The sequence below is a fragment of the Ursus maritimus genome, unplaced genomic scaffold, assembly GCF_017311325.1.
Source record: "Ursus maritimus isolate PB19 unplaced genomic scaffold, ASM1731132v1 scaffold_7, whole genome shotgun sequence".
Lineage (NCBI taxonomy): Eukaryota > Metazoa > Chordata > Mammalia > Carnivora > Ursidae > Ursus > Ursus maritimus.
In genome coordinates, this window is record NW_024426885.1 from 79074299 (window position 1) to 79090621 (window position 16323).

Below are 16323 nucleotides of genomic sequence, written 5' to 3' on the forward strand. Positions count from 1 at the left end.
CAGTCCCTAGCATGAAGTGTTTGACTCTTTACTCTAAGTGTATTTTAGTTAGAATAGCATGCAGTTTCATGAACTCAGATCAGATTCTGCTGCTGTTGAGTCTGACTCGCATGTTTAACAAGAAAATGTTAGAGTGTTACAAACTTTTGGGATTTCAATGTGAGATTAGGGTTTGTAGACCTTGATTTATTTTAAAATGTTAAGTTTTTATTTTTAAATAATTTTTAAAAATCTCATTTGTTGGTAGCTGTAGTTACACTTGATTCTGCTGACCACAAACTAAAGTATGGGATCCATTTCTCGAGCCTTATTAATGTATTACTAAACACACCTGTTTCATGAGTAAGCCAATCGTGATGACAAACACATATCACTACTATTAAAAAGACAAATTTTAGTGATGCCCCTAAGTAATGCTATGTCAACATTTTACTCTTCTGTATTTATTTTACTTATTACTCCTTCATTACTCTCAGACTTTAATTAAAACTCGTAACCTGAGGATTATTGAAAAAGATGACCTTTGGCTTCTCTAAAGAAAGGTCTGGCTTAAACTTTTTAGCAGGTGTTGTTTTTGAGTAGATTAGCATCATTCACCTTTTTTTTTTTTTTTTTACTTTTTCTTTGCCCTTATAATTTTACTATTTTAAAATAAATCTTTTTAAATAATAGTTTGAGAAACATGTATGCTCAACTCTGAGATAAAGACCATGCCGTAACCTCGTTAGTTGTTTGTACATTCTTCGTGAAATCACACATACACCCCTCAGCCCGAGTGTCCATATATACAGGAAATTCGAGGTACACATGCAGCGTGGGAGGGTGTGCCCGGCGGCATCACAGGTTTTGTGAGCAAGTGTGTAAGCCGTAGTGCATAGCACCTAACGTCAGTTTCCTTTAATGGTAAATGGGGATAATGACACTACCTACTTCATAGGATTGTTAGGATTGAAAGAAACAGTTAATACAAAACAGCATGATGCCTGGTGCAGTATAAAAGTTCAGAAAATGTGTATTACTATACTTTTTTTGCCAGCACAAAAGATAACTTTAGATCACATCTAAACTTTTCTTCTAGGTGTGCTGAAAGACACATGATACCGCCTAAATTTAACTGCAGAGGTAGGTAAAAACTGCCAAGTAATGTATTTATGTTGTATAACTTAAAACCAGTAGACCAAATCTTACTATCATAGCAGTAATGAATAATCTCATATTAAGTGAAGTAAATATTTATCTTAAAGATGGTCTTAGACACTTTGGAAAACTAATTTAATATTACGTTGTGTTTTAGGAAGCAGTTATCATATAAACCTGCCAGTACTAGTACGAATACTAAACGCAGAGTAGACTCTAAGAATGAGGAAAGATTTCTAGACTAGCAAAAATAGGGCTGTGTCACTGTTGGAGGCATTTGGTGTAACAGTAAGAGATTCTAGGGAAAGGGAGCAACTTTATAACTGTGGAGCCGTGACCTGAAAGAGGAGAAGGATGACAGATATGGATAAGAGGAGCCTGGTAGATGAGAGCAGGAGCCGGCTTTAAGTGAGTTCTTCTCAGGTGTAGTGAATTTTCTGAGAGCCCACGAAAACCTTCCATCTGTGTTCGTGGAGCCTTGAGCCTCAAGAGACCTGGAGAGTGGAGAGCTTGCAGATGCTGCCATGATAGAAGGAGAAGGTGAATGCCATGAGCTTCATATTGATGTGTTTGCCACGGGTCCCTTCTGAAAATCTAGAACGGACATTCAAACACCTGGTTTGAGAATTCAGAGGCACTAATGAGAGCCCATACAGATTCACTAAGAATTTTTCCTTTTTCGTGAATTAGGCTCCTGCTTACTAGGCAAAAGCGTGTTTTAGTCAAGGTTTATCTATCTGTAAATAGACGCGTTTAACAGAGTGCCCTGGATGTTTTTGTGTGCCACTGGGGAGATGAAGATGCCGAGGCCCAGGTGAAAGCCGCCCGGCGACTGTCTGTAATGGTAGTCATTGTCTCCCAGGGCGACTCACCCAACACACGGATCACCCACAGTATTCATGACTTGATTGAAGATAGAAGGCAGCTACTTTTCACATATTTAGATGACACAGAGGATAATTATATACGTTAGATGTCAGTCAGGATTTTTAAGGATTTTAATAGAATGGAACCGAGGCGGGGACCAGTAAGAAAAAATTTAATAGCGATAACTCCTATTTCTAGGCAAGTTAAAAACAAAACAAAAAAACAACCACCTCAACTCTGACTATAGGAACAGACAAATTTTTGGTTTTTATAGCAGGTGAAAAGACCTGAAACTTCATTAGGTACACTTTACTACAACTGTGTACATTTTTATAAGTAGTTTTTCAGTTTCTTTGTAAATGACTTTAAAATCATGTGTAGCATACAACACTAACATTTGCAAGACCATCTTTAGATAACATGCTTAGATTTTTATTATATAAAAGTGTAAAAATCAGTCCTTTCCATTGTTGATTTATTGGTAATTTATACCTTCTCTGAAATGTATGTTTTGTGGTGATGTAATATATATTCGACTCCTTTTGTCAGAAAAATGCATTGAGAGCCCTTACAGGAAACCTACCTACGTGATGCATTTCATTTTGAATTGCCTCTCCCTCTGATATGTTGACTTGTGCTACCTCTCCACAGCAAAGTTCTTTCCTCTTCGGTTAAGTGGGGAACATAATGCTTGGCCTCTGTCTTGTGGGTGGGTTTAAGAATTAATGAGAGACTGTTTTCTATTCAAAAATTGTAAATTATCAGGCAGCAAATTATTTTCTCTGGAGTTTAGTTTTCTTTTAAACATCTGTTAGCTTATATGCAACATTTCTAAAGTTAACCTTCTTTAATAAACAATTCAGGAAAGACTTTTTCTAATTCTGAGGTTATCCTTTACCACAGTTGCACAGTATCCTTTTGAAGACCATAATCCACCACAGCTAGAACTTATCAAACCCTTTTGTGAAGATCTTGACCAATGGCTAGTGAAGATGACAATCATGTTGCAGCACATTCACTGTAAAGCTGGAAAGGGACGAACTGGTGTAATGATTTGTGCATATTTATTACATCGGGCAAATTTTTAAAGGCACAAGAGGCCCTAGATTTCTATGTGGGAAGTAAGGACCAGAGACAAAAAGGTAAGTTGTATTTGATGTTTGTTTTCTTTCTTCTATCTCGATCTGAGCATTTATTGGAAAACAGGTTTTTGGAAAGATAATTGGTAACCCTTATTTCTTTATTCTGAACATTTAAATCAGTTACTACCTTAACTGTCATATGTGCAAATGACTGATTCTTTCAGTTTTTCTGTTCATGCTAGCATTTTCATTTCATGCTAGTAAATCTTACCTATTAACTGTATGGCATATTTGGTCTCATAAAATCCTGACAAAGCATTTAAAGAAGCAGTACATTGAATAAAAGTAGCTTGATATTTCTGAACCTTGCTTGAGAATAAGAGGTCTTTAGATAATAACTTGGATGCCGCTTCCTAGTAAGTGTGATCTTTACTTTTATAAGTACATGCAAATTATTCTTTGATATGAATATTCATGAATATAGTTATATTAAGATTAGTCAAAGGTTCTTCTCTTATTCAGAAGACTAATGAAGACTATGTTGAAAAATCAATGACAAACTTAATCTGTGTAGTATGTTTGAGGAGAAGCGTAAACTCTTGGGAGAAACGTTCACAGTAATTTCAAGGGATTCATTTCTTTGGATGGTAAGTGTGACAAATATGTTTATGTTCCTTTTAAAGAGATTTTGTACTGTCTCTGGGAAGGAAAAACCCAAACCACTCCAAATAGAGGGAGAAACTCACCTAGAGAAAGAACTCTATTGAGGGAAACATCACAACTTTATGTAAAAAATTTATTCTAGTTTAAATAACATTTACAATCAGGAAGGTTCTGTTCCTGTTTAATTTGCTTGCCTGCCTGCCTTCTTTCCTTCCTTCCTTCCTTCCTTTTTCCTTCCTTCCTTTATTTACTTATTTTTAAGTAGGCTCCATGCCCAGTGTGGAGCCCAATGTGGGGCTTGAACTCATGACCCTGAGATCAAGACTGGAACTGAGGTCAGGAGTCGGACCCTTAACTGACTGAGCTACCCGGTACCCCTAAGCTGATTTCTTTTAATTCAACTTCAAAACAGAAACATGATCATTTCCACCATTTTAGTCGGTGGTTGCATTGATTCCTGGCTCCTTTTCTCCTTCCTCATTTCTTGTTTTATTTATCTTTGTGATTTTTAAAATTACATCTAAGGATGCTGAAGTGCTATGTATTGGTGATAGTTTATAAAACTGAATCTTATATTAGTGCTTGATTTTAGTGAATATTGATTATGATAGATTGCCTTACATTTCTTTGTATTGTGTATAATATACACAATTGGGATGTGTATGGAGTGGAATTCTAGAATGGAGGGCCTGAGGTGTCGACTTTGGTTCATTTTTCATCATCTAGAGGAAACAACTAGTTGCTTTTACTGATTAAAAATTTAGGAGGTAAATTATTCTACATTTTAGTGACTAAGTACAGGGCAGCACAGGGGAAAGAATGAATGGGAAGAAAAACATAGAGAAACAGGTCCAGTCAAGTACAGTAGCCGAGCAGTGGTAGAAGTTTAGAGCAAGCAGGGTGGATGAGCCGTAGACATTGTAGTTAAGGGAAAGAAATCAAGTAAAAGAATTTCAAATGAAAATAAGAAGTCGTCATATGGAACCAGAGCACTAGATTTAGTCAGCGACCTCTTAAAGTGTTTATGTTACCTACCTTCTAAAAATATGATAAAGCTATAGTCTCTCACTAAAATGCATGATATACAGGAACATAAAATTTTGCTCATAGTTTTTAATTACACTGAAATTTTTTTAACATGGAAAATGAGTCTTCATAAGAATTATGTCCCCTTTTTAATGGAAAAGCAGTGGCCACTACTTGAGGATAATGAATAAATCTAAATGGTTGCAGATTAATCAATTGCTTAGTTCTGCCCAGTAGTAAGCTTTAATGAAAGAGCTGCTAGTATTTAGATTTTTAAATAATACATTAACTATGCCGCTTGTCTTTGACTTGACAACTTTTATGTCATTTTGATATCCAATCAATTTTGACTTTGTTTTTGGTGAAAACAAGTGCTTAAAACCCTATCTCACGAAGAACGAAAGAGCAAATGGAATCTGTAGATTCTTTTGTTGGATGAAATAGGCTTGTGTCAAAAAATAATTCTCTAAGATTCTTCAGAAAAATTCATGTTGCATCATTTTCTTTTGCAGTTGGTTAATGAGATCATTTTTGGCAAGATTCTGGCATAACACTATGTTAGGAAGGAAAGGATTATGACTTCGCATTTTAGTTTTAAGTTTGAGGAGTTAAACTGTGTAAACGAGTTTGTATTTTATCCAGTTAACAGTGGTTAAAATCCTGGCTGTAGCATTTGCCTGAAACCAGTGAACTTATGTGTAGCAAAGCATTTCATAATTGCTCCCATTTTGACAAAACCTCTTGAGAAGCCCTTGATTGAAAGTCTTGGCTTTCTGAATTTGGCAATTTTCATAACAGTAGATTTTCATGACAAATCATCTCGTACAGGCTGTGATGCAAGGCTTGGCACTCCTGAAGCAGTAGAATACTTCCACAACAATGCTAAGAGTTCTCTCAGATTGAGGATAGAGTCTTGCACCCCAGTGCACAATGATGAATAAAGCAGTCGTCACAGGAACACGGAAAGCTCTGTCTTCACCAAAGCAAGAAAGCCAGATGTTTGCCCAGCATTAAGGTGTACCGTCCATCTACAGAATACTGAGATTTCTTCAGGAGAAAGTTTTGGGGGCATTTTGAAAATGTTAATGTTCTCTGATGTTTCCAAAGAGGACTCCAAAATAAGTATCATTCTTTGATTGTGTTACCATGTGTGTATTTGGTGAAAACTAGTAGCTGGCTAAACTGAGAAGTCGCATCATATACTGAAGGAAGTGGTATTTCAGTCCTTTCGTGACCTGCTTCATAGTTTTAGAAAAAGAGGTCGGTTTTTCTGGAATGGACAGAATTGTTTGCTAGAGATACTGCAACAGTCTTAACTTTCTGTTGCAAGCTACAAACACGCTTTGACCATTTCTCTTAAAGTAGTTGCCTTCACTGCATTCAACTGCAACTTTTTTGTTTGGCCTTACAACCAACAGACTTGTAGGGTGCTTTACTCAGGATTTTGAGCTGGGGAGTAATTAAAGTTTTTTGTAGTAGTCTAACCTTTCCTACTAAGCTGTGCTGTCACACGTGCTCTCTTTCCCCCTCTTAAACACACTCACCCCACACACATATCCATTCTGTCTTGATGTAGGTGCTTCTTCAGGAGAGTTGGCTAAATGCTTTTGATAGTGAGAACCAGCCGTATAAGAAGCACTTGGGATAGTCTTTCACATCATACTCAGGGACACAAATAAAACCCAAGGATCCTTAAACAGTTTAAGTTAGATCCAAGAGAAGTCTTCATAACAAAAAAGTGAAGACGTATTTTAATTTGTCATTGGGAAGATACTGTATTCCTCACAGTCTAAAAATATTGTCCATTCTGTTTCTCTGTAAGGTGAAGAGATTTGAAGTAAACTGGCAAGGCCCATGGGATTGTTGTGAATAGGGGCCAGAGTGAAAAGATAGCAAGAGAAGTGTTTATGAAAATAAAATGCAGTGTATTGTAGGATGTGAGCATCCCTGCATCAGCATCAGCCGGCAGTGCTCAGGCACACCGCTCTCTTCTTCCTCTTACAGGTTTGAATCTCCCCAAATGGAAGGTAACGGGGCTAATAGAGGATGGAGTTCTGTGTGTACTCTTAAGGGTGTACTCGGTAAAATTGTTATGTTTAGCTGTTACATTGTATCAAGATTCAGAGTTAAGTAATTTAGCCAAAATTGATCACTTTTAGCATCTTGGAGTCAAAATAAATCATGGAGATCTGTTGTGCTTGGTTCATGATTGATTAATATACAGACAATTTTTGGATGAATTATTCACGGTCTGTGGTGTAAAGCACGTACCCTAATGGCTCCCTCTTCTCTGTATATTTAAAAGGCAAAAGAAATTTACGATCAGATGCTGTTGATGAAGCTGTATTTTACTAATGGTTCCATTTGCATTTTATGTTGAAACGGTTTAGAAATTTAGATTAAAGGGATAAAGATTTGGGCATAACATTATGAACCTTTTTGGCAGAGCATTTTCTTACTTTAAAAATGATAAAGTGGAGGCCCAGAAAAGTGAGTAAAAAGTTCTGATTAAGATTATTCAAACAGTTGTAGAGGTTGCTGCTATGCTGTCCTCTGGGATTTTGATGGATTCCTGTCTCACATTGAGGTCTTTCATCCATTTGGAGTTTAGCTTGTGTATGGTGTGAGAGAGTGGTCAAGTTTCATTCTTTTGCATGTAGCTGTCCAATTTTCCCAGCACCATTTATTGAAGAGACTATCTTTTTCCACTGGATGTTTTCCTGCTTTATCAAAGATTAGTTGCCCAAAGAGCCGAGGGTCCATTTCTGTGTTCTCTATTCTGTTCCATTGGTCTACGTGTCTGTTTTTGTGCCAGTACCATGCTGTCTTTGTGATCACAGCTTTGTAGTACAGCTTGAAATCTGGCATTGTGATGCCCCCAGCTTTGTTTTTCCCTTTCAACATTTCCTTGGCGATTCGGGGCCTTTTCTGGTTCCACACAAATTTAAGGGCTATTTGTTCCAGTTCTTTGAAAAATGTCATTGGTATTTTGATTGGGATAGCATTGAAAGTGTAGATTGCTCTGGGTAGCATGGACATTTTAACTATGTTAATTCTTCCGATCCATGAGCATGGAATATTTTTCCATCTTTTTGTGTCTTCTTTGATGTCTTTTAAGAGTGATTTGTAGTTTCTAGAATATAGATCCTTTACGTCTCTGCTTAAGTTAATTCCAAGGTAACGTATGATTTTTGATGCTATTGTAAATGGGATGGATTCCCTAATTTCTCTTCTTCAGTCTCATCGTTCGTGTATAGAAATGCAACTGATTTCTGAGGATTGATTTTGTATCCCACCACATTACTGAATTGCTCTATAACTTCTGGTAGTTTGGGAGTGGATTCTTTTGGGTTTTCCAGATAGAGTATCACGTCATCTGTGAAGAGAGACAGTTTGACTTCTTTGCCGATTTGGATACCTTTTATCCCTTTTTGTTGTCTGATTGCTGTTGCAAGTACTTCTAGTACTATGTTGAATAGTAATGGCGAGAGTGGGCATCCTTGTCGTGTTCCTAATCTTAAGGGAAAGGCTTCCAGCTTTTCCCCAGTGAGAATGTATTCGTAGGCTTTTCATAGATGTTTTTTATGAGATTGAGGAATGTACCCTCTATCCCTACACTCTGAAGGGTTTTAATCAGGAAAGGATGCTGTATTTTGTCAAATGCTTTTTCTGCATCTATTGAGAGGATCATATGATTTTTGGCTTTTTTCTTGTTAATAAAGTCTATGACACTGATAGATTTGCGAATGTTGAACCACGCTTGCATCCCAGGGATGAATCCCACTTGGTCATGATGGATAATCCTTTTAATGTACTGTTGGATTCTATTAGCAAGGATCTTGTTGAGAATTTTGGTGTCCATATTCATTAGGGAAATCGGTCTGTAATTCTCCTTTTTGATGGGGTCTTTGCCTGGTTTGGGGATCAAGGTAATCGGCCACAGCAACCTTTTTCATGGCACATCTCCAAAGGCAAGAGAAACAAAAGATAAAATGAACTTGTGGGACTTCATCAAGATAAAAAGCTTCTGCACAGCCAAGGAAACAGTCAAAAAAACTAAGAGGCAGCCCACGGAATGGGAGAATATATTTGCAAATGATACTACAGATAAAAGACTAGTATCCAAGATCTACAAAGAACTTCTCAAACTCAATACACGAGAAACAAATAAACAAATCATAAAATGGGCAGAAGATATGAACAGACACTTTTCCAATGAAGACATACAAATGGCTAACAGACACATGAAAAATGTTCAAAATCATTAGCCATCAAGGAAATTCAAATCAAAACCACACTGAGATACCACCTTACGCCAGTTAGAATGGCAAAAATTGACAAGGCAAGAGACAACAATTGTTGGAGAGGATGTGGAGAAAGGGGATCCCTCCTACATTGTTGGTGGGAATGCAAGTTGGTGCAGCCACTCTGGAAAACAGTGTGGAGGTCCCTTAAAAAGTTAAAAATTGAGCTCCCCTATGATCCAGCCATTGCACTACTGGGTATTTACCCCAAAGATGCAGACGTAGTGAAGAGAAGGGCCATATGCACCCCAATGTTCATAGCAGCATTGTCCACAATAGCTAAGTCATGGAAGGAGCCGAGATGCCCTTCAACAGATGACTGGATTAAGAAGATGTGGTCCATATATACAATGGAATATTACTCAGCTATCAGAAAGAACGAGTTCTCAACATTTGCTGCAACATGGACGGCACTGGAGGAGATAATGCTAAGTGAAATAAGTCAAGCAGAGAAAGACAATTATCATATGGTTTCTCTCATCTATGGAACATAAGAACTAGGAAGATCGGTAGGAGAAGAAGGGGATAAAGAAAGGGGGGGTAATCAGAAGGGGGAATGAAGCATGAGAGACTATGGACTCTGAGAAACTGAGGGCTTCAGAGGGGAGGGCGGTGGGGGAATGGGATAGGCTGGTGATGGGTAGTAAGGAGGGCACGTATTGCATGGTGCACTGGGTGTTACACACAACTAATGAATCATCGAACTTTACATAAAAAAAATGAAATAAAAAATTAAAAAAAAAGATTATTCAAACAGTTAAATGAGAGCTCTCAGAGTAAAATTTGAGTCCCCTGAACATTGTTGAACTTTTTTTTTTTACTATCCTGGAACTGCAAAAGAACTTTGAGGCTGTTCAGAATTAATCTCTGTATGGGAACCAGCTTTCCTGAAATGGGCCTATTTTGACAAGGTCCTCAGTTTATACCCTTTTTTACTGATGCTCAGGCATTTAGTGGCCCCTGACTTAACTACCTAAAATGCAGCTTGACGTTATTAGTCTTACAAATATGCTGAAGGCTGCCTTTAAATCTTTGAAGTTTAGTTGTCCAGAAATTTTCAGATATGTCACATGTTTAACTAATGGTTAGGGTGCTAGTGAAATAATATATTTTTAGCTTTTAGTAAGTATAATTTCATCATGAGAAATGAGCTAAGCTGAACATGGTGAAGCTGTTGTTATACAATTATGGAATTCTTCCAGGGAAGTAAATATCTTATAGTAAATATGATTGATTATCCAAAGTAGTTTTATTCTTGGAATACCTGCTGAAAATTTATTTTCTTGCTAGTCTTTCCTTTTAGGTTGAATCTATGGATTTCCATTTTTGTACCTGTGAACTATTATTACAGGAGATACATATATTTTATCAGTTTTTCAGCTTATATAGCATTAATTTTATTAAAACTTGTATCCTTAATTTCAGTTGTAGGGAAACATTTAGAAGAAAGTTGTGTTCTGGTGACATTTCTGTGGGAGGATACTGTTTCTTCTCCTCCTCTTTCTCTTCTTCCCTCCTTCCTCCCCCGTCTCCTTTTTCTCCCCCTCTCTCCCCCATTCCTATCCATCCCCCTTTGTTTTGAAGAAAGAAGAGCCAGGTGTCATGTTTTAGTGAAGAATTTATGGACTTGGCAGGGACCCTCCTCAGCATAATCTGGTGCAGTCTTGCCATTGCCTCAGCCGGCTCGGTGCACAATAGACGGCAGGGAGGTGGGTGCCCGCGGACCGTACTGTGTGCTGTTGTGTTGGTGATGCCCAACAATACTTGAGGCTTTGAGTGGTGCAGAGAAGTCACAGTACAACTGATACCTCCTCTCAAGAAACGTGCTTGCTGAGAGCAGGATAACTACTTGAGGGAAGGAGAGTCCTTCTTTTACTCAGTAATTTAGAAGACAACTAACTATGTTAACAGTTCCCTAAGAGTCACTCCTTTGCAGATTTGGTCCTTTTACTTCATGAGTAAAACAAGCTGTCAGCACTTCCCTGTCCCACCCCCAAGAGAGCCTGGTGCAGGTTAACTCTCAGGGCTGGTTCCTGTCTGGTCCTGCGCTTCACGCTGTCGGCACTTAACACTTAATGTATCTGAACGAGAATTAACTCACAGCATTTATTGTAAGCTGTGAATAGAGTTAAAACATCCTACTAATATTGGTAAGTATATATTTTGGAAAGATTTCCCAGATTTCTGAATTCAAAGGCAAACTTTTGTTACATGACAAACTTACCCAGAATTTTTGCTACTTCTCTCTCTTTCCTTGCCTTCTCCCTTCTAGAATGGTGGCAGGTAAAGTAAGCATTAATCGTTATTTTCTTTGATTAAACTTTTAGAAAAAAAAATCTGAGCTTTTCATTTCTTTTTTGTTTTGCTTTCAAAGCAATTTATTAGAGATAAAATTCATACATATTATGATCTCGGTACATGAGTTCATTAGCTTATGTGTAATGAAGACTTAAACTTGCTAGAAATAATAAATATTAACTTATTCTGAGTGATCCCAAGAAGAGGAAATTTTCCAGTCTCTCTGAGGAATGAATTTTTATGTCCTAATCATATAGTCAGGTTACTTTTTTCTAGTTACTTACTAAAGTTCCCCATATGGAAACCTAATAAAATTTTTAAATTTTTCTCCTCACTTAAAATAAACTGTGATTCTTCTCATTTTCAGGAAAAACAAACCAAAAAGAACTCCTAATATAAAATTCTTTTTTTTCCTAACACATTAATTCTTCTGGGCTAAACTGTGTTCCTCTAATACATGGTATTTAAGCCTGTTATACACTCTATGTATTCATAAAGTTATAAGGTTTTTATGCCTTGAAGAACTTTAGCAATGATTTAGTTCAGACCTGTTCTAATATAAATGATCAAATAAATCTGTAAAGATCTGTCTATCCTAGGTCATTTCATCTGCCCGTGTACTGACTCAAAACTGTCTCCTAACCTCAAATCTAGTATTCTTTCTACAGTACTGTGTTCTCCTGTCCAAATTATTCTTCTATATTATTTTGTTCCCCAAAGTAGAAATGGAAACTTAGAAAAAAAAAAAGTAGCTATCTTACAATATATTAGAACAGCTTCCACTCACAAAAGCCCAACTCAAAAGAGCGCAAACACAAGGAGACATTTATATTGCCTTATATAACCTTAAAAGCTCTGGCCCGGGCTTAGATGCTTAATAGGTGTCGGTATCTCTCTCTCAGCTCTCTCCTTTGCTTTGTATGTCCTTTCTTTTCAGGCAGGCTGCTTGCAAATAATAGACAGGTATGACTCCTAGCAGACCCAGGGTTACATCCTGGCTCCATTAGCAACTGCGGGAGGAAGAGAGCTACAGTTTGAGCAAACATCCTACATTAGGTTTTGATTTAACTGGATTAGGGCATGTACCCATCCCTGAACCAAACATTCTGGCCAGAGGCTTGGGACGTATATCTGATGCTGAAGAAGAGAGCCCATCCCATCTCCATAAAACCACAGGGGGAATGATAGCTGCCCAAAGGGGAAAGGCTGCTGTGCAGAGAGAACCGTGCCAGTTGTGTGCTTCATATTATTCTGAAGGGTTCTGCGATTCATGCTGCACTATTGTTGATACATTACTTACAGTTAGTTTCATGGAACCAAAGCACTATAACGCTCTAAACTTTGGAGGTTCTTCACAGATGGGAAATATCGTGCTGAAACATGTTGTGACTTCTTTCATATTACCTTCTTAGTTTGTGTGCTGTTAGTAAAACCCAGGACATGGGAGTATAAAGTTCTAGAATCAGAGTCCTGTTTAGGTTCGGGTCCTGATTTTGAACAGGATAACTATGTGCCGTGGGACTGTCTTCTTATCCTTGAAATAGAGGTGATAGTATCTGTCTTACGAAGTTGTGGTAGTATTGGGGATATGTGTAAAGTGTCTGGCACTTAGCTTGATATACAATAACTACTTCTGTATGGCATCACTGTAATAATAACCATTCCTAGGAGCTATATTTCTCCCTTTGTTGAATTACTTTCCTGTAATAATCTTGTTGTGAACATTCTGAAACATAGATTTTCAAGCTTCAAGCAGACACTATTATTTTAGAACATCAACATTATTTCTCAGTTTAGAAGTGCCGGTGAAAAGTTTACTGAAATAGAAAATTACTTTTTTAACTGAGGAATCTAGACTGTGAATTCTTCTTAGAGAAGACAGTCTGAGGGTACTGATGCACAGAAATGAGCAAAACATTACATATCTTGTGTTGTGGGATCCAGGTGGAATTCTGGCCTGGAAGTACTATGATGGTCTCCTCGGTTTGTAAGATGTGTGTAACCATACTTCTAAATGTCTGTTTTTTAAGAGATTAATCATATACAAGAGACTTATATAAAACAACTCAGGTTAGAAAAATAAGTGGTTCATTAAAGATACATCAGGCAAATATAAGTTTCAAAAGCAGATGACAGGATATCATTATCAGAGTGCATTTACAACAAAATGTATAAAACTAGATCAAGAATGTCATTTTATATTAACACAGGGTACACCCCACAAAGAAGACTTAACAGGTATGAACTCTTATGTGCTAAACCTAACATCAAATACAGTAAGAAAAGCTGGAAGAAGTGAAGAAAAAAATTGATAGAAAAGCAACAGTAATAGGAATCTTTAATATACTTGAAGATCAAGAAGGTACAAAATAAGAAGATATATAGATGACTCAAATAATATAATAAAAAGTAGCCCATATAATGTATCTTTTTTCTTTTTTTGTCATCCACAAAACAGTTACCAAGATTGGTAATTCATTAGGCCAACTACAAAGAAAATCTCATCTCCAAGTAGAAATATATAAACCCCGTTCCTTGATTATAATTCAGTATGCTAGAGACTTTTTAAATATGTAGTTTTGTTTTTTCCCATTTTTTAAAGATTTTATTTGAGAGTGAGAGTGTGTACAAGTGGGGGAGGAGCAGAAGGGAGAGGGAGAGAGAATCTCAGGTAGACCCTGCACTGAGTGTGGAGCCTGACGCAGGGCTTGATCTCACAACCCTGAGATCACGACCTGAGCCAAAACCAAGAGTTGGATGCTGAACTGACTGAGCCACCCAGGAGCCTCCAGCTAGAGATTTTTTTAAAATGTTTAATCAAATCAGATCAACCATTTGGAAATTTAAAACTGGTTACTTAAATAATTTTGGGTCCATGGGGAAATACAAATATATTTTAGAGATTATTAAGATAATAACCAGTAGGAGGGAGGGATTAATAGAGATGAAAATATAAATTGTGAATTAGCAAGCAGTAAACCATTTGAACTAATAATTTCAAACACTGGTTGTATGAAGTTGCCTATAAAACCAATACATCTCTTTTAAAGCTCTTTTCAAGGAAAAAGAGAAAGGGGAAACACAAATATATTAAGTTTGAGAAAGGTGATAAAACTTCACTGTGGAGGTAATTAAAAATTATATTTGGGTCCCTGCTAATGAATTTGAAAATTTCAATGGGAAATAAGCAATTTTCAATGAATATCATTACTTGAAGGTGAAATCCAAAATTTGAACAGACCATAAGAATGAAAATGTGTGGGAGCCCTCAAGATGTACCTAATCTGAATTGCGTTTCAGGTGGCTGCTGTCAACCCTGGAAGTGTCAGATGATTCTGTTATCTAAGTTGGTCTAGGTGTTAGAATATATGTGAAACTTCCCAGATGACTGCTTGCAGATTAATGTCCTTAATCTGATAAAGATAGCATACTTTAAAAAACAGCAAGTATAATATGGGAGAAATTAAGTAATTCAGTTTGGCCAAAAGGAAAAGCACATTCAAGGGAGTTGTGAGAGATAAGAGTGGAAAAGAGGTTGGGCTGTATTTTTATTTTGTTGTGGAATTCCAGTGTGTGATAAGTTTTCTTATTTGGGTAGTCACTGGGAAACCATTTAGCATTTTGAATTGTTAGTCTGATTCATCTGACACTTTTATAAAGTTAATCAAAGAGTGGGTATAAAAATAGGTTGGAGAATAGATAAATCAGAGGCTGGTAATCATTTGGCTATTGCAAAATTGCAGGAGGTGATTGAGCTAGAATGACCACAGAAAACTAGAACTGATATTTTGAGAGGTATGTCACAAAGTCTGGATTTTGGCATCTGAATGTAGAAATCTACTAAAAGTATCCTAATGAACTTAACCGCTGGTGTGCTTTCCATGTTGTGTGGACAGTGTGTGTGTGTGTCTGTCTATGTATGTATGTATGTCTATGTATGTATGTATGTACTGTATGTACAGGTAGTTGATCTGCTGACCAATCTCTGCCTTTACTCTGCGGCCTGGGCCTTTGCTTAGTGCTGGGATTTCCTTACTCCGCTCTTCTGTAACCCTGTGTGGATCACTACTCCCTCTCAGATTGTTTCCTTTACTCTAGCAGGAAGAAGATGGCATCATCAGTGGTTGAGTGTAAACTCTGGAGTTGGAGTACTAGGGTGAAACTTAGTTCCATTACTTACAAGATGTGTGACCTTACCTCATCTATAGACTGCTGTTACCAATAATACCCACTTCATGAGTACTAAATTATATTTATGAAAATACTTAGAAGAATGCAAAGAACATGGTAACAGTTCAATAAACAGCAGCAGTGATGGTACTAGAAGAGGTTTTGGGCTCAGGTGCTGGGAAAAATAGTGAATATCATTAATAGAAATAACAGAGGTTGGTCCGTGCAAGAAGAGGAAAGCTTCAGGGGCGCCTGGGTAGCGTAGTCGTTAAGCGTCTGCCTTCGGCTCAGGGCGTGATCCCGGCATTCCGGGATCGAGTCCCACATTGGGCTCCTCCATTGGGAGCCTGCTTCTTCCTCTCCCACTCCCCTGCTGTGTTCCCTCTCTCGCTGGCTGTCTCTCTGTCACATAAATAAATAAAAATCTTTAAAAAAAAAAAAAAAAAAGAAGAGGAAAGCTTCAATTTTTGAATATGTTATGTTCTAAGTACTTCCGAAATTTTCAAGTAGAAATGTCCAGCCAAGTATTAGAAATTCTGGACCAGGAGTTGGGAATAAAGCCATATTGAGAGACACAAGTTTTGGAGTTAATGTGTTAGACTGATAATTAAACTACTACAACAGAGAGGATTGACAAAGAGGGGCTCACTCAGATCAGATTTTCAAGGTATGCTTACATTTAGGGAAAGAAGAGAAGAGATAGCCAGTAAGGGTAGGAGAAAACCTTCGAGAGTGTATTCTAGGATAGAGGCAGAGAATTTTCAAAGTGGCAACAA

General features: G+C 37.3%; 1 protein-coding gene across 1 annotated transcript in view; it reads left to right on the plus strand.

The window, feature by feature from the left end:
• Positions 1–3017: 3017 nt before the first annotated feature.
• Positions 3018–16323, plus strand: part of LOC103661921 (phosphatidylinositol 3,4,5-trisphosphate 3-phosphatase and dual-specificity protein phosphatase PTEN) — a 31866-nt gene continuing 18560 nt past the window's right edge. Inside the window, exon 1 of the mRNA XM_008689584.2 lies at positions 3018–3146. Coding sequence (XP_008687806.2) covers positions 3117–3146 — 30 coding nt within the window. The 5' untranslated portion in view covers positions 3018–3116. The remainder of the gene's footprint in view (positions 3147–16323) is intronic.